At 43.4% G+C, this 25,307-nt stretch overlaps 1 protein-coding gene and 1 long non-coding RNA gene across 7 annotated transcripts in view; one reads left to right on the top strand and one right to left on the bottom strand.

Annotated features, from left to right (window-relative positions):
- Positions 1 to 4,922: 4,922 nt before the first annotated feature.
- Positions 4,923 to 25,307, bottom strand: part of PTPN21 (protein tyrosine phosphatase non-receptor type 21) — a 48,183-nt gene continuing 27,798 nt past the window's right edge. The window contains exons 8-20 of one of the 6 annotated variants that reach the window (XM_053377461.1): positions 25,057 to 25,145; positions 24,644 to 24,731; positions 24,109 to 24,188; positions 21,977 to 22,078; positions 20,172 to 20,232; positions 17,884 to 17,974; positions 14,670 to 16,138; positions 12,541 to 12,681; positions 11,380 to 11,601; positions 9,499 to 9,627; positions 7,755 to 7,989; positions 6,587 to 6,747; positions 4,923 to 5,673 (exon numbers count right to left, since the gene is read on the bottom strand). In XM_053377461.1, coding sequence (XP_053233436.1) covers positions 5,545 to 5,673; positions 6,587 to 6,747; positions 7,755 to 7,989; positions 9,499 to 9,627; positions 11,380 to 11,601; positions 12,541 to 12,681; positions 14,670 to 16,138; positions 17,884 to 17,974; positions 20,172 to 20,232; positions 21,977 to 22,078; positions 24,109 to 24,188; positions 24,644 to 24,731; positions 25,057 to 25,145 — 2,997 coding nt within the window. In that variant the 3' untranslated portion in view covers positions 4,923 to 5,544. The remainder of the gene's footprint in view (positions 5,674 to 6,586; positions 6,748 to 7,754; positions 7,990 to 9,498; positions 9,628 to 11,379; positions 11,602 to 12,540; positions 12,682 to 14,669; positions 16,139 to 17,883; positions 17,975 to 20,171; positions 20,233 to 21,976; positions 22,079 to 24,108; positions 24,189 to 24,643; positions 24,732 to 25,056; positions 25,146 to 25,307) is intronic. The other 5 variants (XM_053377468.1, XM_053377478.1, XM_053377488.1 and 2 more) reach the window with 5 other exon arrangements.
- LOC128408255 (uncharacterized) overlaps positions 14,444 to 25,307 on the top strand; it is a 213,737-nt gene continuing 202,873 nt past the window's right edge. Inside the window, exon 1 of the long non-coding RNA XR_008329008.1 lies at positions 14,444 to 14,481. This is a non-coding gene — a long non-coding RNA (uncharacterized LOC128408255). The remainder of the gene's footprint in view (positions 14,482 to 25,307) is intronic.

Here is a 25,307-nt window from a genome sequence, read left to right as displayed (position 1 = left end):
CAATTCAAAGTGTTTGGTGCTGACCTTTAAAGCCCTAAACCAGGCATAGGCAAACTCAGCCCTTTAGATGTTTTGGGACTACAATTCCCATCATCCCTAGCTAGCAGGACCAGTGGTCAGGGATGATGGGAATTGTAGTCCCAAAACATCTGGAGGGCCAAGTTTGCCTATGCCTGCCCTAAACGGCCTCGGCCCAGTGTACCTGAAGGAGTGTCTCTAATCCCATCGTTCAGCCTGGACACTGAGGTCCACCTCTGCGAGAAGTGAGGTTACAGGGAACCAGGCAGAGGGCCTTCTCGGTGGTGGTGCCCGCCCTGTGGAACGCCCTCCCATCAGATGTCAAGGAAATAAACAACTATCCTTCAGAAGGCATCTGAAGGCAGCCCTATTTAGGGAAGTTTTTAATGTTATCAAACATCGGTAGATGCCCAGAGTGGCCGGGGAAACCCAGCCAGATGGGCGGGGTATGAATAGAAATTATTATTATTACTATTATTACACACCTACCCACCCCTCTATGTACCATCCCGGGGTGCATTTTAAGAATTCAACAACACATTCCAGACAGGAAAAAGAACTCAGTGGTATGTCTAAGGAGAGTCTCGAGGGCCTGCAAGAGAGGCTTAGAGGGCCACATCTGGACCATGAGCCTGAGCTTCCCTACTCTTGATAGAGCGGGTCAGTGATCCAAAGCTCCATATTAAACCTCCCACTAGCTAGTTTCCTTCGGCCTTTGCCAACTGTAGGAGAGCCTTGCTTTGGGATCCTTTGTTCCCTTCACTGGATTGTCTGGATAAAATATAATACAGCAGTAAGCAAGTGCAATAAACACCAATCCATTTCTGGCATCAGCTTTCGGGTTACGAAACCATTTGGACCACACTTAAAAGATGCTTCCTCTTAAAACATTTCATGCAGCAATAAAACAAAACTGGTATGTAAGCGCTTCAAATATTTATTTCCATGGCAAAAATAGACTATGATATAATTCATTTCACATATATTACATATCAAAGAAAAACAAGCCTTTCTGTCTATCAAATACAATTTGTACATTGTTTTACAAACCCCATTTCAATTGTACAAGGTTTAAAGCTGAAGAAATTTTACATTTTTTACAGTACTGATTGAGAGAGACACAAAGCAGAGCAAACTTAAAAAACAAACAAAAACCTTTAGCTTGATGCTAGAAAAATAATACTTGAGTAGGAGACATGTGCTACTGTTAAAGGAAAGAAATTTATAAATCCCTGTATACTGGCACAAAAAAACAAGAAGTGGAAACAAAGCCCAAAATCCAGCATCTTTCACTCACATACAATTATATCTGAACACCCAATTAAGGCCAATGAGATGTTGAAGTCTCCCAATCTCAGGAAACCTTGCAAGGTCAACCCCGCTCCCCGACAAGCTTCTAGCCCTAGACAGATTCACACATTTCCAGAATGGCATGGGAAGTGCTTCTATGTGGTCCAGTCTCACGTCTCCCCACTATGGTGGAATCGTGCAGATCAGGAGTGCCTTTAATGATGCTGGTAGACTGAAACTCCCATCATCCTTGACCAATGGCCATGTTAGCTGGAAATGTTGCGAACTGAGAGTCCAGCAACATGGAAGGATCATGCACAAGACATGGTTCCTTCCCACAGCAAGCACAATACTGGTGTGGGAACAAACAGCATCATTTGCCTTACCCATGTAGCCCCTACATAGAAACATGACAGGAGCAGCTGAGAATTTGATTTTTTTTTGGGGGGGGAGGGCAATTCCACAGTAGGAGCAAATGAACACAGACTCACATCCTACCTAGATTAAGCCAGCAGCAAAGTTAAGTTTTGGGTCGAAGAGCCGTTCAAGAAAAGGGACCTCACATACCTGTTTTGACAAAAGTTATCTTACCTTTAGTAAGAAAATGGGTTAGATCACCTGACTGGTCATTTTCCTTCCAGAATCTTCCTTAAGGTTCCGTTTAGATTGTTTCAAACACTCTCGACGCATATTGGGACATTCCAGTGAAATAAGATGGCATGCAACTTCCCTTTATTCATTTAGAAGATTTTCTTTTCAAGCCGTTTCAAGAGGGAGTTTAGCGTGACTAAAGCAGCTGCAGATCTCTATCTCTCTTTCACACATGCCAGTTTTCTATGTCTTGCTTAATCTGTAGTAACTGGGTCAAACACTACAGGTCTTTTTGGGGGTGGGAAATTGTGGCACATTCTTCACTTCACAAGACAGCATCATGTCAACGTACGTTTTGGCTACACATACCAAAACAAACAAACAAATAAACAAACAAACAAACCACTTTGATTCAAGTTCACTGATTCAGCATTTTGAGATACGAAATGCAGCTTCAAGGAAATCAGAATAATCGAAAAGGCCAGTTCAGGATAAGTGAGGAAGAAACAACCCCCCTTGTCCATTCGCAGCAAGAATGCTCTTTGCTCTTGCCGGAGTTCGAAAACATTCACCATTACAGCTTGCATTTCTGCCCTTCCCAAAACGTTTGACTGTACAGAGACAGAGGAAAACCAAGGAAACTGAAGTAAGAGACATACTTGGACAACTCCCTTTCCCATCCCAAAGTCTTGTACATATTCAAACTCCCCACCCCTACCTTGCACCTCCTATTTTTCCATCCCAAACCACTTCTGAAGTTTCCTCAGTTTTCAAAAGCAACTTGCCACGCAATCTAAGCAAAGGTTTGCGGGGCAATAGGCTTGCTGCAGGGAGAGACTTGAGCCTCCATTGGTAAGAGACTAGAGTTCTGTGATACTCTGTGTTGTGCTTAGCGCAGACAGTGCAATATTGCACCATAAGGTGTTTCTGAACTGCACATATCGGAGGGCATGCTTAGTTACCCAGCCAAAGCAGGGCCCTCCCTTCCTCCTTGTGCTGTGCAAGTAAGGCAACTAGATGAACAGAGTCTCAGCCCCATTATACAGAAACTATTGCGCCAAACCACATCTCCAGGGAACATCCGATACAACCAAGAGAGGAAACTCAATCAGAAAATTAAAAGCAAAATATTGAAATATTTATAGTGAGATTGATGGCTCTCCAGATGGTGCTGGACTACAGTTCCCAACAGCACAAGCTGTCTGGCCAATGGGCAGAGACTTTGGGAGCTGTAGTTCAACATTTGGAGGGCCCTCGGTTATCCAGCCCTGCTCTATGGTCTCTTGACTCCACGTAAGAAGACAGCCCTTCTGACTGCCATATTGTGCATTCAGAACAGTTCCAAACCCCTCTGTGCTGCTTTCCCTGCCTAAACTCATCCCACCTTTCAATGCTGACATATGGGACCCGGCTTGAGGGAAAGCTCTCTTGAAAAAAATGCTACATTTCCAGAATCTATGAATAAAACGCTGAGTCAATGAATTCAGCCCAAATGCCACAAACTCAAAACTTGCAGAAACTGCCGTTGGTGGTCAACAGCTAAAGGCTGGCAGCAAAATTGGCTCATCCAGACTGACTTCAAACAGAGAAATGACCAACATAACTGAGTCTACACAGTGTAAATTAGCATCAGTGATATCGAAAGCAGCCAAAGTTTTCAGCCCAATGCTCTTAGGGCAGCTCTAAAACATGACACGAGACCTAATGAGATTCTTCAAGGTTTGCCATAAACCTCTTTGGACAGTAGTTTAACCTCATCTCACTGGGGGTTGTACACAGCAAGGACAGGCGCGGTCAAAATTCAAGAGAAGAAAAATAATACCTAGAGGCATGTACCTCACACATGGATCAATTTAATTCCTGACTAAAGAGCTCAACACAATCCCAAAAGCACAGCCAGAGGTGCTTTGAAACAGCTTATTTACTTAATAAAATAAGTTTACGGTGTAAGTGCCTGTAGAGAGAATGAGCACCTCTCCATTTTAAGCAATTATGGGAAACCTGTTACTTTTGTATGCCTTCCATAGCCATCCAGTTAGAACATTTGCCGTTTCTGGTTCTGCAAGTGATTGCAGACCCATCAAAAGGCATACTCCTTCCTTCCTATCTCCTTTCAACCTCACTGAAGGGCTGTGACCCAGGAAAGGAAAGGAAACAGGCTGCCATAGCATAGACTATGAACCTAAGATACTTTTTGATTTCCTTGACAGGGGGACATAAAACTAGAAGGGTTAATACTGCAGCCTCTCTGCTGAAGCATGTAAACCAGTAACCCACTCTCACATACATGTTCCTCTCACTCACTGACTCCATCTTTAAAAACTTTTTCTAAAACGAAAAGTAAAAATGACTTAGTAATGGGCATGTTAACCACTTAAAACATACTAGTATGTTTCCCTAGATAAATAAGAGCCAAGAGAGTGCTTCAATTTCACCTGCATCCACCTTGATTTCAACCAGTAGTAGCAACCAGTTTTCAATACATATATTTTTAAAAGAATAATACTGAGTATATACTTCATTAATTTTGGAGCTTCTGGGAGCTACATAGCACAAAAAGGCAATGCCTTTTCTCCCCTTTTGGCCTAGAACTGTAAGCAAAAAAGCATTCTCCTTTTCTTAGCTTTAAAACAAAAAAAAAGTGCCAGCTGTAACCATTCCTCCTTACTTCTTCGTTTTTTAAACCTAGCATTCTTTCAAAACAGACACTGTTCTTGCTCATTTTATGACACTTCAAACTCTACGTGTCATTGTCACTTCCCATTTCTTCCCACTTCCCTCTGCACATTATAAACCAGCGGACTCAAACCCCTTCTTTTCCCCTTACATATTATATACTCTGAAATATTGCGCTATTGGGAGTTTTTAGAATAATACAAAAGAAAAAGTTAAGTACAAAAAAGTAACTGCTTTTAAGTGCCATCTTCTTGCAAATGCTGGTTCCAGTATGAAATCTGTACATTTCATGAGCGTCTTAAAATATATATATATATATATAATATATATATATATATATATATATATATATATATATATAAGCACTGATTTAAATACAAAATTCAAAGCACAGTGATGCAGTTTGTAACTTCAGGGTGGTAGCCAATGTAGTCATACCCAGAGAAAACTCACAGAAATAACAGACTGATTTCAATGGGTCTGTTCTGAGTATACATAGCTTACTGCTCTCAGTTTGCAGGGCACATGTATTTCCCACATGATGTATCTAAACATATACATTAATATAGTTTCAGGGTTTTTCCTCTCTTCATTCTAAAAGCGGGCTTTAAAAAAAAGAATTAAAAATCATCCACCCTTGGTTTTCAAAATGGTGATGTCTTGGTAGGATCCACACTTATTTTGCCTACAGTCACACAGTGTCAGAAGTACACGAAAAGCACTGCATATCAGTACATTATTTAAACACACACACACACACACACACACACTCATTCCTTTCTTGTTCCAACTGCACACGAAGAAGAAAATCCATCCACCCCAAAGTCTTGCTCTGCAGAAACCAGTGAAGTCACTGGACTTGCACTCAGCATCTTCAAACCAAGCCAGAAAGGTTGCCCCGGCGGAAGGCAAAACTGCTTTTGTAAACTCTTGCAAACAGCGAGACTTAGGAAGCGGAGTAAGGAAGGTTTATATAAGCCTCGAACTCTTAAGGAATTGGATGAGGACTCCGTAGACAAACGTGTATTGGCACAAGGTCTGCACCATCATCATCCTTTGCTGTCTTAACATATCCAGCATTCTTGGGATGTCCAGTGGCTGCAAAAGAAAGATCAGAATGGAGAATCATCATGCCTGCAAGTCTATAGGTTTCTGCCCCAGACAGACAGGCACATTTACAGACTTTAGCTTGGGGATCAGTGAACCTAAGGAAGTGAATGGAAGGAAAGATTCATGTCCCCTTCTTGCCCTTGCTGTACGCTCCAAAATGCCTTCCTGGAGGGCCAGAAGGGAATGGTATGACAGGGAATTGCCCATAGAGTGGTACCCTAAGACATGTTAAAGAGATGCTTCTCATCTCTTCTTCCTACCGGCATCCCCCCTCAACCCAGGATTTTTTTTGGGGGGGGGAGGTGTCACAGGTGAGTGTAGGAAAGGACAGGAAACTGTCCTTCAATGCTATGAACTGCCCTGAGATCTACAGGTGAAGGGCGGTATACAAATTTAATTAAATAATATTCTCAGAAGAATTCAGTTTCAATGAGTTTCGTTGTGCAAGCACTTATGCATATTGTGTACATAGATTGTAAATAATAGAAGGTGGTGAAAAGTATGCTTTGAAACCTTGGGCATAAAGTTAGTCATTCCCAGATTGCTAGAACTGGGATGAGTTTCATTAATGCTCCTTGTCTTTGATCCCTGCCAGATCACGCTCTGTTAAAGCTCCCATCTCCAAGAATGCAAAATTTGGTGACGCAATTGGTAGGCTTTGTTACTTCGTGGCAGGACAGGGATGATGAACAGGAAAAAATTGTGTGTATAAATATGACATCTTGTGGCAACTACCAACACTACAGCAGCTTTAAGGGTTCACCAGCAACCCCTAGTGCTGTTCCTTGACATCACCGCATGGGAGGGGAATTGGCTACCCCCACCTCTGCTCTGTGGACCCCCCCCCCCCAATCAAACTCCCCAACACACGCGCCAGAGTTTTAAAAGGCCAAGAAATAACCTCATTGTGCTCCAAGCAGGCAATCATGATCTCCGACAAGATGACCACGCCAGTTCTCCCAACGCCAGCACTGCAATGCACCAGCAGGGGAGGGTTGGGGGCTGTGGGGTCCACAGTACTGTTTGTATGGCGCCGGACTGACTGTATCTCTTCCAAGTATGCTGTCAGATCCAACAGAAAAGAGGAAAGAAGAGAGAAATTATTTAAACTAGGCAGCAACGCAACCAAGTACAGAAAGTGGCAGCCAAGTAAGTCAGGGTAGCATACAGGGCAAATGAGACACATCCACTCAGAATGCAATGCCATTCCTTAAAGATGATTATAAGCTACCAGACCCAACTCCACATGCTGCTAATGGATTATAAAGCCCCAAATGGCTCAAGGCCCAAGTATCTGCGGGAGCACCTCAACTCCAATACCAACCAACTCAATTAATCCTTAAGATCGGGAGATGGTGGGGAGGCCTTACTTCCAGTCCCTGTGAGGATTTGTAGTCGGGAAGCTCACAGGAAGGGCAGTCTCCATGGTGAGAAGAAGAAGAGTTTGAATTTGATATCCCGCTTTATCACTACCCGAAGGAGTCTCAAAGCGGCTAACAATCTCCTTTCCCTTCCTCCCCCACAACAAACACTCTGTGAGGTGAGTGGGGCTGAGAGACTTCAGAGAAGTGTGACTGGCCCAAGGTCACCCAGCAGCTGCATGTGGAGGGGCGGGGAATCGAACCCAGTTCACCAGATGATAAATCCCCTGCTCTTAACCACTACACCACACTGGCTCTGGTTTGTTTGTGAGGTTATGACTCTGGTTTGTTCTCCCCATGGAGTGGCATCTGCTCTGCTGCCACTCCCCAAAAATTATTTCTATCCCTTCCTTGTTCAAATGAACTCATGGCAGAACACAGGAGCATTCCCAGGTTGTGCCCTGGCCAGCATTTGGCCCTTTCAGGACGCTTGCCTTATTATGTGCTTTTCAAGACCATGCCCAGATCACACCAAAACTTGAGCAAAAGCGGGCAAAGCAAAAACAGCGCAAACTCTTTACTTGGCAGATGGGAGCAGGGTACTTCTAGCCACAAAAGACATTTCCATAGCATCTCTTGACACCTAGTTCCCAAGAAAGGATTCATTTACCACAACCAAAGACAAGAAAACCCCTCGGAAACACTTACAAAGAAACCCTTTTACGTCCTCTGGGCAGCCGTGTTCCGGCCAGTCTGTGTACTGAAGGTGCCAAACTGTTCTCTCTTGCCCCGTGAGGAGGTGCTTGATCTTCAGGCCTGTCGTGGCGTAACAGCCAGAGTCTGTTCGGAATCGGGTGGTGATCTTGAATCTCCCGTACGTCACCGTGTTGTGCCTTGAGCCAAGCCGCGGCCAGTATCGGAAGCTTTTCTCTCGGCATCCCTCCTGGAAACATTAAGCTTCGTCAACAGAAAGCTCCCATGTGCCCGTCCACAGAAACATTGTTGTTTCAAAAAGGACTTGTGGTTTATTATTTTCAAAATTCAGATCCCACCTCTTCCTCCCCCTTCATTCCAACCTCACAACGATCCTGTGAGGTACCGTATTGGCCTGAATATAAGCCACACTTGCTTTCCAAATTCTGACTGTAAAAAGTTAAAGTACGGCTTGTATTCGCGACCTTACAAAAAAATTGCTTTTGCGATTATCGCTGCTGAAACAGACATACAGTAAAGCGGAACAAAAAAATATTTTACAGTCATACCTCGGGATAAATACGCTTCAGCATAAGTATTTTCAGGCTGCGCTCCGCGGCGACCCGGAAGTAACGGAGCGTGTTACTTCCGGGTTTCGCCGCTCGTGCATGCGCAGACGGTCAAAATGACGTCACGTGCATGTGCAGAAGCGGCGAAACGCAACCCATGCACGTGCAGACGCATCTTACGTTCTCTTCAGGATGCGAACGGGGCCAGGAACGGATCCCGTTCGCATCCCGAGGTACCACTGTATTGCCGATTTGCGAGCTTGAGTGCCTGCGGAATTGTAGCAATTGAATAGCAATTTGCGATTTTAGCAATTGCACGGTAACACTTGTGGGTTTGCAAGATCAAAGGCTTAAATTGGTTTGGAGTTATAATTCTACCAACCGCAGCGATTTTCAGCCTGTAACCCAATTTTAAGGGAACGGCTTATATTCCGGTATTGTCTTTTTTTTCTTTTCCCCCCTTAAATTTTAAAGGTGCAGCTTATTTGTGGGTGTGGCTTATATTCAGGCTAATACGGTATGTTGGGGCTGTTAAAGAGGGGCATGTCCCAAATTCGCCCAGGGAATGAAGATCTGAAGCTTGATTTCCCCACTAGCTACTAAACTACATGGGCCCTTCTACACTGCCCTGCCAGACCTGGTCAGTCAAAATTAGACTGGAAGGAAAGGGCCATACCTCAGAGGCAGAGGGTCTACTCTGCATGGAGAATGGCCCAGCTTCAAACCCTGGCTTCCCCAGGTACAGCTAAGACTATCAGAGGCTATTCGCCATGATGGCTGTGCTCTGCCATGTTTCTGAATACCAGTTTCTGGAAACCGCAGGAGGGGAGCTCTCAGGCTCAAATCCCTCTTGCAGGTTTCCCACAGGCATCTAGGAGGCCACTGTGAGAACAGGATGCTCAGCTAGATGGGCCATTGGCCTGATCCAGCAGGCTCTTCTTATGTTCTTAACTGGGGGAAACTCTGGAGAACTGTGGTCAGTCAGTGTGGACAATACTGAGGAAGTTGGACCATTGGTCCGCCCTGGTATAAGCTAGTCTCCCATGTTCCTTTGGTCGGTACATTCATATATAACCAAGTCGCTTCATGCTTATTATGCTCTTGCACAGAGGAAGGTCGTTCAGAGTCAGGGCCATGAAGACAGCAGTTTCCAAGCTTCTTCCCTCCCCAGAAGTGTGGCAAGTACCCACCTCTTCTGCAGTCACCATGGCTATAATGGCAACCCCTTGCTCCCACACCATCTGCCAGAAATCTTGGCATGTATTCTGCAAAGGACCTTGGGTAGCAATATAATCCCACTCCATGCCCCCAACGCAGACCTAAGAAAAAGAAATGGAAAAAAATGATGCAGGGGATTGTAAGACTTGAAAGAAAACAGCAGCAACAGGTCTGGAAACCAGGCCTTATGAGGAACGGTTGAAGGAGCTGGGTATGTTTAGCCTGGAAACGTGGAGACTGAGAGGAGATAGGATAGCAGTCTTCACATATCTCAAGGGCTGTCACATGGAACAGCCATATTCTGTAAATCGCCCTGAGACCTCTGGGCATAGGAAGGTATATAAATTCAATTCAATTCAATTCAATTCAATTCAATTCAATTCAATAAAATAAAATAAAATAAAATAAAATAAAATAATAAAAATAAAAATAAAATAAAATAAAATAAAATAAAATAAAATAGGAAGATGGAGCAAGCTTGTTTTCTCCTGCTCCGGGGGTAGAACTCAAATCATTATCTTCAAGTTACAAGAAAGGAGATTCTGACTAAACGTCAGGAAGAACTTTCTGACAGTGGAATGGACTCCCTCAGGAGGTGGTGGACTCTCCTTCCTTGGAGGTTTTTAAGCAGAGGTTGGACAGCCATCTGTCATGGATGTTTTTGCTGAGATTCTTCCATTGCAGGGGGTTGGATAAATGACCCTTGGGTACTCTTCCAACTCTAAAATTCTATGGTTTTGGGAAATACCCAGTGTTTGCCTTACTCAGAGCAGACCCACTGAAATCAACAGACCTAAGTAACTTAAGCCTTTAATTTCACTGGATTTGTCAGAGTATGGTAAACATTAGATATCGCCCTCTGATTTAAAAATGGAGAGGTGGAAGTCAGTCAGCGCAGATCAACCTGTATACCTTTTGTTCCTGCCATATTATTTCCTCTCTTCACATTTAATCCCAAAAAGAGACAATTCATACCACCCCGTATCATAATGATGAGAACAGAACACGGGTAAGGGCCTCTTCCTTGACTGTTGTCACCTTCACGGCAACTAGAAAAGCTCAAAATATGCTTGGCAGAGCCATAACCCTCAGGCAGTATCATAATATGCCTCAGATCACTTCAGAGTGAAGGAAGGTTGTCTGATAAGCAGGGCCAGCTCAAGACATTTTGCTGTCTGAGGCAAAACAGCAAAAGGTGCCCCCAAGTCAAAGAGAATTGTATGCAAGGCCGGCCTAGGTTTTGTTTCTGGCACCCCAAAAAATCCACGATTGCCCCTCTCTGCCAGTGAAAAATAGAAAAATAGTAAATCAGATAACTAAAAACTGTTGCCCTTTCAGGATACCTCAAATCAGCTTCCTGAGGCAGCTGCCTCAGTCTGCTTTATGGTAGGGCCCAGGCCCGTGATGAATTCATAATATGGGCCTGCACTGAGTTAGTTCAAAGACAGAGATTCTGAAAAGATCAACTTCCAAGATAATCCCTACTGAGAATAAGCAAAAGGCTCTAAGCTAAAACCTACTTTTTGATAGATACGCTCTGAGGTAGGATAAGTCAAAAGGATCAGAAAACGCAAAGAATGTAGGCTCTTTTTTCTGCCTAGCCTTACAGAAAATAAATGATGGCAAGTGGCATGTTGGATGTACAGCAGATGTTTTATCAGTTCCTTTTGTCCACTGTGAAAAGTAACATTCTCCGGTGCTCCTGCTCCTCTGCACCATCCCTAACACCATCCAGTTAAACAAGCCTGTGGCATGCTTTGACTTTTAATTTTTAAAAAGCGTTGCACAAGAAAGATCACAGATAGGTGAAAGAAATCATTCTGGAAAACATTCCCATTACTTCTTGAGCTCACCTTAATGTGGGATGCATTGATATAACCCGTATTGTTTTCTTTAGTAGGGACCAGCTCTACTCGGGTGTCGTCATAAGGAAGCACATCCTGAAACCTGTTCCTTTCTGCGTTTTCTGGAAGGCGGGCAATTGAACAGTCCCCATCCAGAAGCCTTTTCTTCTGGATCCGCTCATATTCTGTAAACACCATCCCTTGTTCCAACCCTTGTTCCAGACCTTTACACTAGAAAGAAAGAACACGTTTTATTGTTTTTCAGCAGATGTCTGCCTCTGTGTGCGTGCTCTATTTTTTAATCCCCCCCCCAAAAAAAACCTTTTAAGTTGCCTTTATATGGTGTGCTCTCAAGTAGGCTTATAGAATTTTAAAAACCACACAAACACACACACACACACACACACACAAAATTGATTAAAAAGCTGCTGGTTGTAATAAAACTATTATTGTTGTTTATATCTTGCCTGTTTTCTTGACATGACTCAAGGCAACTTACAGATAAAACCAAGAATCGCAAACAACATAGAAAAAGAATATTAAAAAGCAGATAAACATTACAGTAGTACCTCAGGTTACATATGCTTCAGGTTATATACGTTTCAGGTTACAGACTCCGCTAACCCAGAAATAGTGCTTCAGGTTAAGAACTTTGCTTCAGGATGAGAACAGAAATCGTGCTCCGGCGGCACGGCAGCAGCAGGAGGCCCCATTTGCTAAAGCGGTGCTTCCGGTTAAGAACAGTTTTAGGTTAATTACGGACCTCCGGAATGAATTAAGTACTTAACCTGAGGTACCAATGTAATAGATTTAAAACTATATACATGCATAAAATCTGTTTAAAACAGCCATCCAGCTCATTAATACTAAGATCCAAAACACAAATGCAACTTAAGGTTTCTGCTTCATAAGGACCCCCATGGCCATTCTCTACACATCTGCGGAATACAATATCTCAAAACCACAGAGCTGGACCAAGAAGGTGTACAAAACCAGCGGCAATAAAAAGGACCTGACACTTTTATTCCAAACTTGGTGAAGAAATAAAACCAAATCCTGATGCCTTTACTTGGATAAAACTTCTGCTTGGAGGCAACCAGGATTCTGCAACTACGGGAACTGAATATGAAACCTTTTTAACATACAGCTCAAAGAAAACATCAAACCAACCCGTTCATCGTTTGTTGCTCTGGCAGGTTCCTCCTTTCCTTCGTCTGGCAGCGGCAGCCGAGATAACGTCAGTCCATTTAGAGCAGCTAACTTCAAAGGTCCCATTTTTTTGGCTTCGGCTCTGTTCTTTTTCATGACCTGCTGGAAACAAGGCAACCTGACAATGTGCTGCAGCACAAACCTGGCTCAAATGAAATTGCTAGGGTGGGTGGCGGAGTGCGGAGGGGAGGGGGCTCATCTCAAAAAGGGAAGAACTGCCAGCCCTTGCCTCCTCTGGCCAACAGAACCCTGCAGAGACTGCAGTAGCAAAGCAACATTCTTTCCACCTGGTCTGTCTTCATTCCTCAAGTTTTCGAAACTTCATGGGAAGGATAAACAGACCTTAGGGAGAAAGGATCGTTGCAGACAATGGACTTTCATGAACAGCCACAGGCTACAGTCCAAAAATTAGTGCAGGACAGCAAAATCGTGCACCCAAGTTGCATAGGTCCCAGTAACTTTTATTATTTTCTTCTTGCCCTTCTTTCCCAGCTCAGGGTGAGCAGATGTGTGCCTGCTGCTTTCATTTATACTCAGAAAAACAACCCTGTGAGGTTTTTACAGCTGAGGCTAGTATGTGTGACTGGCCCAAACCGTGGACCTAGGTCTTCCTCCCCCAACATCAGTATTCTAACTACTGTGGTACCCTGGTTTACATACATCTTGGTTTGCATAGGTTTTGGATTACAAACACGTCAAACCCGGAAGTGTGTGTCCCGGTTTGCAACCTTTTTTGGATTACAACCCATTTTTTTGCATTAGAACAAATTTTTTTTGGAGGCCCCATTGGCGAAAGTGCGCCTTGGGTTACAACCTGTTTTGGTTTATAAACAGATTATGGTTGTAAACCAAGGTACCACTGTACTGCGCCACATTGGCTTACAGTGAGGTTTGAACAGCCTAAATGTGCACAACTGGAATCAGTTAGCACAGAGCAGGAATGTGGAACCTGTGGCCCTCCAGATGTTGATGAACTACAACTCTAATCACCCCTGTGGCTGATGGGAGTTGGAGTGCAACAAGCTAGCTCTAGAGGCACAGGTTCCCCACTCCTGAACTAGACAAATGGAAATTATGAGGAAAGTGTGAAGGGACATCTGGTACGCTTATTTCATAAAAAATTATATACCACTTTATTATAAATTAATAACAACAGCCCATCAAAGCACTTTACAAAACACTCTCTTCACTGCCCCCCAACTTCATATGCAAAGGTATGCATGGGACAAACAAACATTCTGCTACAGAAGAAGCAGATTTCCTACTCTCATTTTGCACAGTAGACACAGTAATTTTTACTGTTTTGCAGAATTGATCCTGTTTCTGAGACAAAGATGTATTCAAAGCATTGTTGCCTTTCAGCCAATATCACATTCTGCAGATTTCCTGCACTTCTGTGGAATACACACAGCCCTAAATACAACCCGTCAAATACCTTTCAACATTTAGCTGCCAGAAATTTGAAGGTTTTTTTATTGGCAGGCAAGTAACATTTCCCAACCCAGAGTATTCAGCCTTTCAAAGTCTTGCACACAAGCAAAATGGTGAGACTCCTTAGGATTATGCCAGCTGAGCATGTATGTTGGCAGGTGATCTTTAATATGAAGTAGAAATTGCAGAGGTTATTGGCTTCCAAACACGTCAAGACACAAAGTTATTGTTTGAAGTGGACTTTTTATCCTAGCTCGTTTGGGAGCTATTAACCATATTAACACTCGATGGCATATTCATATGTAAAGCTCACATTACATGCACGCATACCATATTTTTCGCTCTATAACACGCACCCGACCATAACACGCACGTAGTTTTTAGAGGAGGAAAGTCCGTAGGCATGCCACCCATTGGCATTTCCTCCATAACACGCACAGACATTTCCCCTTACTTTCTAGGAGGAAAAAAGTGAGTGTTATGGTGCAAAAAATACGGTATATTGTATACAGTCAGTTGGCTTGCACAAATCGACAAGTGTATATGCTTCCACACAAACATTTGTACATGCGTAGAGACTGCTTGCCTGTGTTCTATGTAATGTGTGAACAAGCATCTAGAAAGACAAAAGAGGAATATCATAGACTAGAGAAACTCACCCCTAAAGGAGGAAGCCCTTCCACTATGTTCTTCTTCCCAGAAAGCAATTCAGACACAGGCCTCTTCTTTACGGAATCCTTCCGCACCCTGTACCTTGCAGACATTGTTAAGTCAGACTCTGACACAGATGGAGTCAGCAGTCCGTCGCCTCTTCTCTGTACCTGAGTGTCAGCCATGATGTGAGCAGGACTCGCATCTTTTACTCTCTTCTCGGTCTCAGTAATATGCAACTTGGGTTCGTGTATGTGCAAAGGGCCAGGGTGTGAAGTGACGGAGCTGTAGGGGTAGTTCAGTAAGGATTCAGAAGGATAGCACCCCATGACAGAAGGAAGCTGGGGTTTCCCATTAACGAAGGGAGAGAGGGTTGCATTGGCCTTGTGTTCGTCTTCAAATTCTTCCTCTTCCTCACTGCTGTGAATCAGCATAGTGGCATCTGAAAGAGACTTCTTATGCCCATAGCTCACGTTTTCCTCTTGCTCCTCATTTTCCTCTTGTTTCATCCTCTCCAAGAAAACAGTGGGCTGCGAGCTGGCAAGTATCACCTTTGGAGGGGCCCCATCCGCGGCTGATGCTGACATGGTCCTCTCTTTAATCCTCATGGCCTCAAAGTTGTGGGCCAAGCCAGCTATCTCAATACTGTTCCTCTTCTGCAGCTGAGCGTGCCGGGCCGACGTCAAGGGCTCGCTCACTTCCTGGAGGGAATGTGCAACGGGTAGACTGTCCTCCTGAAACGTCTGGACCGAGTGATGGACCCGCCGGGTAATGAGATCCGGATTGCTGCTGCTGATGTAGAGGTGCCGAGAAAGGTCCGGCGTGCTGTTGGCGGGTCTCGGGTGAGGGTAAGGAGGAGGGGGGCGATACACCTGAGTCTTCATGATGTTTGGCGCAGGGTACTCCTGGGCCTGTAACTGAACATTCGTCAGTTCAGGGACGCTCACCGCTCCAACCACCAGGCGCCTTTCGGCAGGATAGGGGTAGGGCGACTGGCTGTGGAAACTGTAATTCAGGTTGAACGGGTAGTGGCCAGAATGAGGGGAGGTAAAATTGGCGTGTTCTCGGATTTCAGGCTGGCTATAAACCATGGCGTCGGGCCTACTGTAGGCATAGGAGTTGCCGATGTTAAGGTTCCTCATTGAGTGGCTCTGCTTGTCCGAGTGGATCATTCCCCGGTTAAGCTGCTTCATCACCGTCTCGTAATCCGGGGTAGGCCGATACGAAGGCGGTATGAGGGCACTGTGCCGGTGTGACGGGACGTAATCAGACCGGAGGACGTCGCTGCCGGTGATGCTCGGGTTGGAGGACATGGGCGACGGCTGCATGTAGTGTTGTGGGTTATTCAACGAGTTTGTGCTGTGAGCGCTGTAGACGCTGCCGTTGCGGATTCTGCCATTGTAGTCATGCGGCGCCCTGTCCAGGCTGGTCTGAGAGTGGCAGTAATAGCCGTTCTGGTTATTCCCATAGAGGTTATCTGAAATACACAAGTTAGGGCCCATTTATAGCCACCCGCAGAAGCTTCAAAAAAGGCATGTAATAGTTGTTAACGAAGTGTCAACCCCCCCTCTCCTCCATGTGCATTGTGTGCTTTTAGATCGGTAATGAAATTGTGCCTCTCTCTGTATCAGCAAATTAATCTAACAACTTCATGGTCAACAGCTAAAATGGGCTGAATAATTTCAATCCACTGCATAGAACAGCCTAAACATAACAACGGCCTGATGGATCAGGCAGTGGCCTATATAAATCCAGCATCCTTTACTCACACTGGGTGCAATGGGAGAAGCCTACAAGCAGAACCAGAGGGCAAGAGCACTCTCCTGTCCTGTGGTTTCTAGAAACTGGTATTCAGAAGCATTACTGCTTCCAACTGTGGGGAGGGAACGTAGCTAATAGAAGAGCCCAGTAGGTCCCCAGTCTTGCAGTATTACCCAGCTTCAATTTCCAGTACCTCCAGTTTTAAGGAGCAGGTAGCTAGTGATGGGTCATACCTTAGCCTGGTATCCTACTGCCAATCAAAATAGGTAGTGTTAATCTAGATCAGTGTTTCTCTTTTTTTAAAAAAAATAATATTTATTACTTTTAAAAATTACAAAAAAGAAAGAAAAGGAAAAAAGACAAGAGAGAAGAAAAAAAGGAAAAAAAGAAAAGAGAAAAAAAGACAATACAATACAATATATAAACAATACAAAATACAACCTAAACACATTAAACTAAACACATTAAGCTAAACTAAACAAAATCCTAACCCTAACCCTAACCCTAAATAAAAAAAGAAAACGAAAACAACTTTAAAAAACACACATCACACCTTTTCCATACTCTATCTTTCATTCCCTTATTTCCTCGACCTCCTCTCACCTCCCTTTTTGTATTCCACTTCTATTAATTGTTTCAGCAAATCCTTCCCATCTTTCTCTATTTTCTATCATTTTATAAATATCTCAACATATTTTTAACCTTATTTTCCATTAAGACTAAAATACTTATATATGCTTATCTTATAACATTTCTGCTAAGGCCATAAAATTTCGTTCCACCATTTTTCTATCACTCATTAAATTTTACAGTATTTCTATATATAAACTTTAAACTTTCCAATCTTCTTCCACCGTCTCCTCTCCCTGGTTAGATCAGTGTTTCTCAGACTTGGATCTCCAGCTACAAATCCCATCAAACCTGATCACTGGTCCTGCTGGCTAGGGATGATGTGAGTTGTAGTCCAACAGCAGCTGGAAAGACCCAGCTTGGGGAAACTCTGGTCTAAATGAACAAGTAGGCTGACCTGGCATAAGACGACATACTCATGACAGGTCCATGTGCAATGTCAGAGCATAGATAAAGCAAACCAAGGTTTATAAGTCAAAAAACAAGACTACAGATTGTGGTGTGCTAGCAATTAACAAACCACAGTTAAACCATTGGGCATGGTTCAATCAAAGAAATCAAACAAATCATGGTTCAATAATCCACTGTTAATAAACCTCGGCTTGGTGTTACATGCAAATCAGGTCACATTCTCCCATCCAGGCACCGACTGCATTGATAACATTAATAATAACATTAATAACAGTATATTAATTCTTAATAACATTAATAACAGCATAATGACCTCCCAGTCTCTTCTCTACCACTTCCAATTCAATAATGTAATTTTCCTCAAACCTCTTTATTGGCAGAGTAAAATATTGAAGTTTCCCAAGCACCTTAAACCTTTACCTTGGGAAGATGTATACTGGTCTGCATAGGGTCCATTGTAGTGCAACTGAGGTGGTGGCGGAGCCATCATATAAGGCTGCGGTTTGGGCTGCTTTAAAAAAAAAAGATATTATAGAACTAAGTGGAGATCTACACAAAATTATGATTATATATATTTTTAACACCTGTTGGAAGCTGCCTAGAGTGGCTGGGGCAGCCCAGTCAGATGGGTGGGGTACAAATAAGAAAATTATTATTATTAAAACTATTTTTATTATAACTTAAAGCACTCCAGGATGCATGTAGTGTTATTTGCAAGCACATGCTGCCTCACACATCTCGCTGGCGGAAGAGAGCTGTACATAAAAAGGAAGGTTCATTCTAACTGGCTAACTTATTTAGGGTTGTCATATTTCACAAAGTGAAAGCAAAATCTGTAAAAAAAAAGTAAGTTTTTGGTCAAAGTCGTTGAGGTTTTGTTTTTGTTTTTTTGCAAAATCTGTTGTTTTTTTAAAAAGGAAGTATTTGAGCTTTTTTAAAAGGAAATTTGCCAAAATCTACGCTTCTGACATGGGTCGCCATACATCAGGATTTTCCCAGACATTAAAGCAATTTCCGACTGGATGCTGTTTCCAACGGCCAAATCTCAGCTATGTGCCCGAAATTCTGGACGTATGACAACCCTAATTTACTAGAAACTAATAGGACATCCACAGCTGCGGGATGGGATGGGGTTGGGGAAGCCCACACCTAGTGGAATTCCTGTGTCTGCAAGAAAACTGCTGAATAACACTACCTTAGGTAGCTAAAATGCATCTCTTGAAGTTGACAGGGCGCAGCCAAGAGCACCTGCCAATCATCCAGTCAGCAGTATCTATGTTAAACCAATAAGCATGTAACAGCCAACTCAAGGCTATTATGAAGAAATTACTCACTCCAGTTGTGCAAAACCTGGATTATCCAATAGAGTCAGTACAGTACAGCAAAACTAGCTTTTGTACTACGCTAGCTGCTGTGTCACAGTGTGATATGAGGACATGAGTGTGGACAGCTTCCTCCCAGCAAAAAACAGCTAGGGAAGATGTTTAGATTTTTTTTTTTTTAATTAAAGGGATTAGCCTAAAAGCAGGAATATTCACAGAATAATCTGAACTGATTCGTTGTCAGAATCATTGGTCATTCAGAATAGAATAGAGGCATGGGATGCAATTTCGTGAATGAAATATGGCTCTTGAATTCATGATAGCAGTAATGGGGGTGTCTGCTGGATTCTAAGGAAGCCCTGAGACCTAAAGAAGAAGAAGAGTTTGGATTTGATATCCCGCTTTATCACTACCCGAAGGAGTCTCAAAGCGGCTAACATTCTCCTTTCCCTTCCTCCCCCACAACAAACACTCTGTGAGGTGAGTGGGGCTGAGAGACTTCAAAGAAGTGTGACTGGCCCAAGGTCACCCAGCAGCTGCATGTGGAGGAGCGGAGACACGAACCTGGTTTCCCAGATTACGAGACTACCGCTCTTAACCACTACACCACACTGGCGATTTATTGCCATTCCCTGGAAGCACAAAAGTTGGGTTAAGTGTGGATGGCAGAGGCAGTCCCTGACTAGACTATTTTCAGGTATTTCAAGCTGCAAATGTAAATGTAAATGAAACAAGCCAGTCTGTTTAGGCTTTTGCAGGACCTGCTGTTCAGAGTAATCTCTTCAAATTCATGAGGATTAACACTGATCTGTGTAAAGTTTCGTGAGGCAGAGGAAACAGCTGGTTGGTCGTGGAATATGGGATTGTTTGACCCTGTCCATAAACATAATGAGTTGGGCATTGCAATTTTGTCTTTAGGGGCTGTGCTATAGAACAAAAATTGCCTTTGGGGTCTGAGGTTAAAGACTGTGGAAGTTTTTGACAGATACAAGTGAGTTTAACTAAGGTGCAGAAACTGCTAAAGCCAGCAGGTGGTGGTAATGGGGCCTCTCTTATGGCTTTGCAATGCCATTAAACATTAAACATGAGAGTAGAAGGTAAAGTGCTCAAATTTTTTTATTTCTAATTGACTTCAAATTTTGATGGGCTATTCAAATATTCACGACTATACCAGATTTCTATTAAGTGCTTATTTCAAATCCATAGGCCTTCTATCACATAGGAATCAGCAACCCATCCACCACAAAGGAAATTGGTCCTTTCTAGTTTTTTCTACTGTCTCCTATCAACAGCCCTTCAACCAATGAGAAACCTTTCCCTCTTAATTAATAACCTTTTAAATGAAACCTCAAAGAACAAGGGAGAGCTTGAAACTAAAGACCTTACCAGAGACATCCTGGAGGAGGACCTTCTTCTAACCGGATTCACGGTCACCGCCTGAGCTTGTCTACAAAGCAAAGTTACACACTTAAAAACAGATTTTGAAGTAATGTCATTGACAGTGTGGTCCTATGTTTGCATACTCAAAAGTAAGTCTCACTGTGCTCAAAGGGATTTTTCCCCCAGTTAAGTGTGTTTAGGCTTATAGTCTTAGGGACAAAAAGTGTGAAGTGCCTGCTACTCCATTGTAAGAGAGAGGCCACCAAGAAAGGCAAATCAAAGAAAATGTTGTGACTTTAACATCCTTTCTCCATCAGGAAACGGTGGCATTAATGCTCATCTTGCATGTATTGCATTAACACCAGGAGTTCAAAGGGAGGACAACTCAGATATCCAGAAATCTGCTCGAAGGAGACAGTAGCATTTTGCTTGGCGATCTAGCATTCCTCAAGCAGTCCTGCCCATACTGTAGCTGTATTCATAATTGCATGGCTAGGTTTTGCCGCAAGGATATTTTTGTTCATAGTTAGTGAATTCCCAAGTAAACCTTAAACACATCTGATTCTTTGTTTTTATTAATTAGATAAACCAGGCTGCTCAATTTACTACTCAGTTTATCTCTGAGTGGCTCAAGCATGCTGGTAACAGTGGAGTTGTTTGAGAGCTGTCCTTGTTTGAAGAGGCACACCCATGTCCAATAATAAGCCCTGCCTGGCTTGTAGGACACACTCCTGTTGCCTTCCTGAAATATGGCAGAGACTACAACCAGGAATTTTGTAGCCTCACCTCTTGCAAACAGCAAGGCCAGCAGTCAAGAGAGATGGGGCTTGTAGCTCAGCAACATATCAAGGACCGTAAGTTATCTACTGCTGGCTTAAGGATACCTGCCTGGCCTTTTCAATCTATTTGAGTCCTTTCCTTCTGTAGCCCCTCCAGAGCCTCCCAATCTGTTTCCCCCATCTGCTCTGAGCCCATCTGCCACTGCAAGAGACAGGGAAGAGAACCACAGGCAAGACCACCACGTCTAAAAGGAAGACACAACTGATCCATCAGGTCTCAGGGCACTTCCTGCTTCAGTTCTTGCAGGAAGTCCCAGATGTGCTCTTTGTCAGGTGGAACTACTGGCCAAAAAGAACACATAATGGGTACTTTTGGCGGCCGCAATGCAGAGTACTCCTGGTCTAATCACTCCTGTGACAAGGGGAATAAATTAGGTTATGACCTGTGCAGAACCTTGCACAAGGCATACCCCACTTCTTGCATAAATTAGTCCTATGGTGCACTAACTTACGGTGAATTTGGGGATCATGCAGTTTCATTCATCTTTCTGTCCCATCCGGCATGTTCAGTTTGTAACAGCACAAGCCCATGCCCAGTGCTATTTTTCTAGAAAAAGAGGTGCCGGAACTCAACATGAACGCCTCCCTTGTTCTCTTGTAATGGCAATGGTGCCCACCTGAGAGGTGCCAGAACTGAGTTCCAGCTGAAAAAAAGCCTTGCCCATGCCAACCTTAGATATGCTTGGCCTGAACCCAAAGCAATTCTTTCACCCCACCCTCGCAGTCTGCTCATGTCCAGGGTCCTGTTCTCACAGCGGCCAATCACATGCCCACGGGAAGCCCAAAAACAGAACTCAAGTGCTCCCCGGCAACATCTGATGCCCAGCAATGATATTCAGAGATACGCTGCCTCCGAGAGTTGAGCAATGCACGTCTGCATTGTGTTGGTACCATGGGAGCTAACAGGGGAGCAGTACAAATACGTCGCATGCAAAGAACACAAAAGGAAAGAAAGAATGTTTACTGGCTCACCCTTTGAGCAGAGAAGGACGAGAAAGGATTGGAAAGCGTGGAAAGGAAAGAATGAGGAAAGATTTCTGAGAGCCTTCCTCAGGCGGAGAATCTGGGGAGTCTCTAAAGACAAGGTACATGCAGACAAAATGTAGACAATGAAACAACACATTTATAACAAAAAGGATGCTTGTTATCAATGGAGGAGACATTTCAAGAGATTGTCAGGTGGGTTTCTCAAGGGTGCTCCTATGGTCATGATCACCCAGTCCCTCCTATAATCACAAATTGAAAAATAAAGCAGTGTCTATAGGAAAATGATTTGATTAGTCTACGACAGGGATGGAAAACATGTGGTTTCTGAGGTCATGTGTTTTTGGACAGCAGGCATGAGTTAGGAGTCAAAGAATCTCTGTTCCTCTTTTACAGCAAATAAGTTCCTAGTCCACACAGCTAGAAGAAAAAATGCTAGTTGTGTATCTTAAAGAAACAAGGACAGACAAAACAATGCTCAGTTGCATCACAGTTTCCCCACCTCAAATCTCATTGTATTTGAAACCCAATAGAAGGGATGAGATAGATTTATTTGGCTATGGGTGGTTTTTTTAAGGGACTTGAGTTAGTGTTGTCAACATTTGACATTTATTACACCATAATATTGCAAAGCAATAATAAACGGATCGTGTTCACAGTAATAAAATAAGCTATTCATTATTATATTTTTAGACCACCCTTCAACAAAAATTCCCATATTTCTATAAAAGTGTTCTGGTAAAATGATAATGAAAATTAAGAGTAATTTCTTGAAACTGTTCCTGGTAGAGCTTTAACAAAGTGGCTTGTTTAAATCATAGCGGATACAGTGACCTCTAACATCACCGCACTGTAACAAGAATTGCTACAGACATAGCACTGAACCTCTTCCCAAATGACACCATTTTGGATTTCTGGTCTCTTCCTCCATCCCTCTTTGGGCAATCAATTGTACGGTAGTTCTTCCAAATGCCATGCCATTCTCTCTGCACCATTCCCACCACACAGACGTTCTCTGACAAGAGTCCTCATAGCAACAGGTCCATGGGAGCACATGACATATAAATGGAATACTTTTGCACCTTGTTATACTTCCAGTAAGAGAACCAAGCCTTTGTGAGTCATCTTGGTAATCCTGTAACGTGCACCTCTGTCCACTGGGAGCTGGTCTGCTACTACACTGGGGGTGAGGAAGCTGTGGCCCTCCTAATGTCGTTGGCTAGTCTGAAGGGAGTCCAAAAATGCCTGGAGGGCTGTTGGCTAACCACCCCTGCACAAAACCCATCTTATAGCACTGGACTTTCTTATTATACAGTAGGAGGACTGTGAAACTTGAAGGATAATTACATTCTGATCCACACATTATTCCAGGAGGTCTGAAGTCAGTTTGCTCTGGAATTCACAAAAGCAGAATTCTTTAAGCACCCTTAACCCAAGGTACTTTGGATCCAATACATCAGAGCTTTTCAACCTTTTTGAGTCCACGGCTCCCTTGACCAACTACATTTCTTCTGCAGCACCCCTGTGGGGTTCAGGAGCCCAGTTATGTCACCCCTTGTCTGCAGAGCTAGCAGCCTCTCACCCTTTTTTGAACACCCTCCATTGTAGCGTGTTCCCTTAGCCTCCTCTTCTTTCCCCTCTCCTTGGGAAGCCTCCAGACAGCTGCTGCCATACCTGGTCTCTGAGCTGCCCCGCCCCCACCCCACCCCAAAGAGAGGTGCTTCCCAGAAGTACCATTGACTTGCAGAGCTTATAGCCAGGGCTGCTGCAATAAACAGCTGTGCAAGGCTTTGGGAGGCAGAGATGCAAGAGGGCATGAGGAGGAGGAGGGAAGGAAAGAGGGACAGAGGTCAGTGTTGCCCTTGGCACCCCTAGCCATCATTCAAGGCACCCCAGGGTGCCACGGCACACTGGCTGAAAACCACTGCAATACATTATTCTTAGATTCAGCACCAAGAATGTGGCCTCAGATAAGGCTCCTGTTTGAACGCTGAAAAATAAGTTCCAGTCTCAAGAGTCTGCACTCAGAAACAAAGCTATTTGGTGAAGGTGTTCAAGTAGTAAAGGACAGAATATAAATTAATTTGGAGAGAGATTCACTAAAAGATTATTATACTTACAGGCTACATTTATTTAGTCTATAAAATTTGTGCCTGGCCACACACATCCTCCACACATATTTTGCCGTTTCCATGTCTTCCTGTAAACAAAAGAGATTGTATGTAAGACAAAACGCGTGGCTAGATGCATCTCTTTCAAATCACTTCCCTACTAAGAGGATTCTCAGGACCAAATTAAGGGCCAGCTTTGGCCTGTCGTCTTGCTGCATAAACTCAAGGACAGTAGAAAGGAACAGAATCCCACTCAGCCATTGTTGTTGTTGTTGTTAATTAAATTTATATACAGCTCTTCATCTGAAGATCACTGGGCTATTTACAACATAAAAATACAAAAAGAAAACTCAAAATACATAAAACAAACAACAACAATGGGAAAACACCAGTAAGCCCTCCTCCCTCCCACAAACACATTTAAAAGACCACAGTTCGGGTCTACAAAGGTCTGATATCTAAAAGCCAACAGATGATTCATGCCTTCTTTCTCATGCCACACATTTTATTTAAAATGCATATAAATAAAATCTCACTCACTTACAGTTTGGAACTGGATAGTCTCTTCTTTATTTGCCAATTCTAATGCAAAAAAGGACTTGTTGTGGGACATGTTAGCAATGTCATGCCACCTAGGCAGAGGTAAGGAAAGAAGAGAGTGTAAGAGAGAGAGAGACCTCACAAAGCACTCTGCTCTAACTGCATGTGTATAAGAGGGGATCTGAATTCGCCATGCCATTTCCCACATAGTTGCAAAAATTCTTAGCTACTTTGAAAAGTTTCTGCTTCAGGAGGTCGTATGATTTGGTTGGTTTGATGCTTGCTTGCTTGCATGCATGCACACATGCATCTGCAACACGGAGAATCACAAGGTATGAACTGAACACATGACTGGGCACCTAAAGGTTAAGGGACAAAGACTCTTAAAAGAATCACCATCGCAGGAAATGAGCTCACCTAAAGATGACGGGAGGCCGGCCATTTTTGTGTTTCACAAAGATTCCATCAAGACAAGCTCCGATGAATATGTCACTTCCTTGGCTGTCCTGAAAGATACAGAAATTGCATATTGCTTGCACCTTTTCCCTTGCGACAATAGCTTCATTCGTCATACCCTGCCCACAGCACCCTGCTCCCATGTTTGTGCTCTAAATTTGCACCAACAATGCAAAGTAAGCTCATTAGATGTATTAAAAATTGAAATGCTC

This window comes from Podarcis raffonei, chromosome 1 (assembly GCF_027172205.1).
Source record: "Podarcis raffonei isolate rPodRaf1 chromosome 1, rPodRaf1.pri, whole genome shotgun sequence".
Lineage (NCBI taxonomy): Eukaryota > Metazoa > Chordata > Lepidosauria > Squamata > Lacertidae > Podarcis > Podarcis raffonei.
This window is presented reverse-complemented; position numbering and strand designations above follow the sequence as displayed.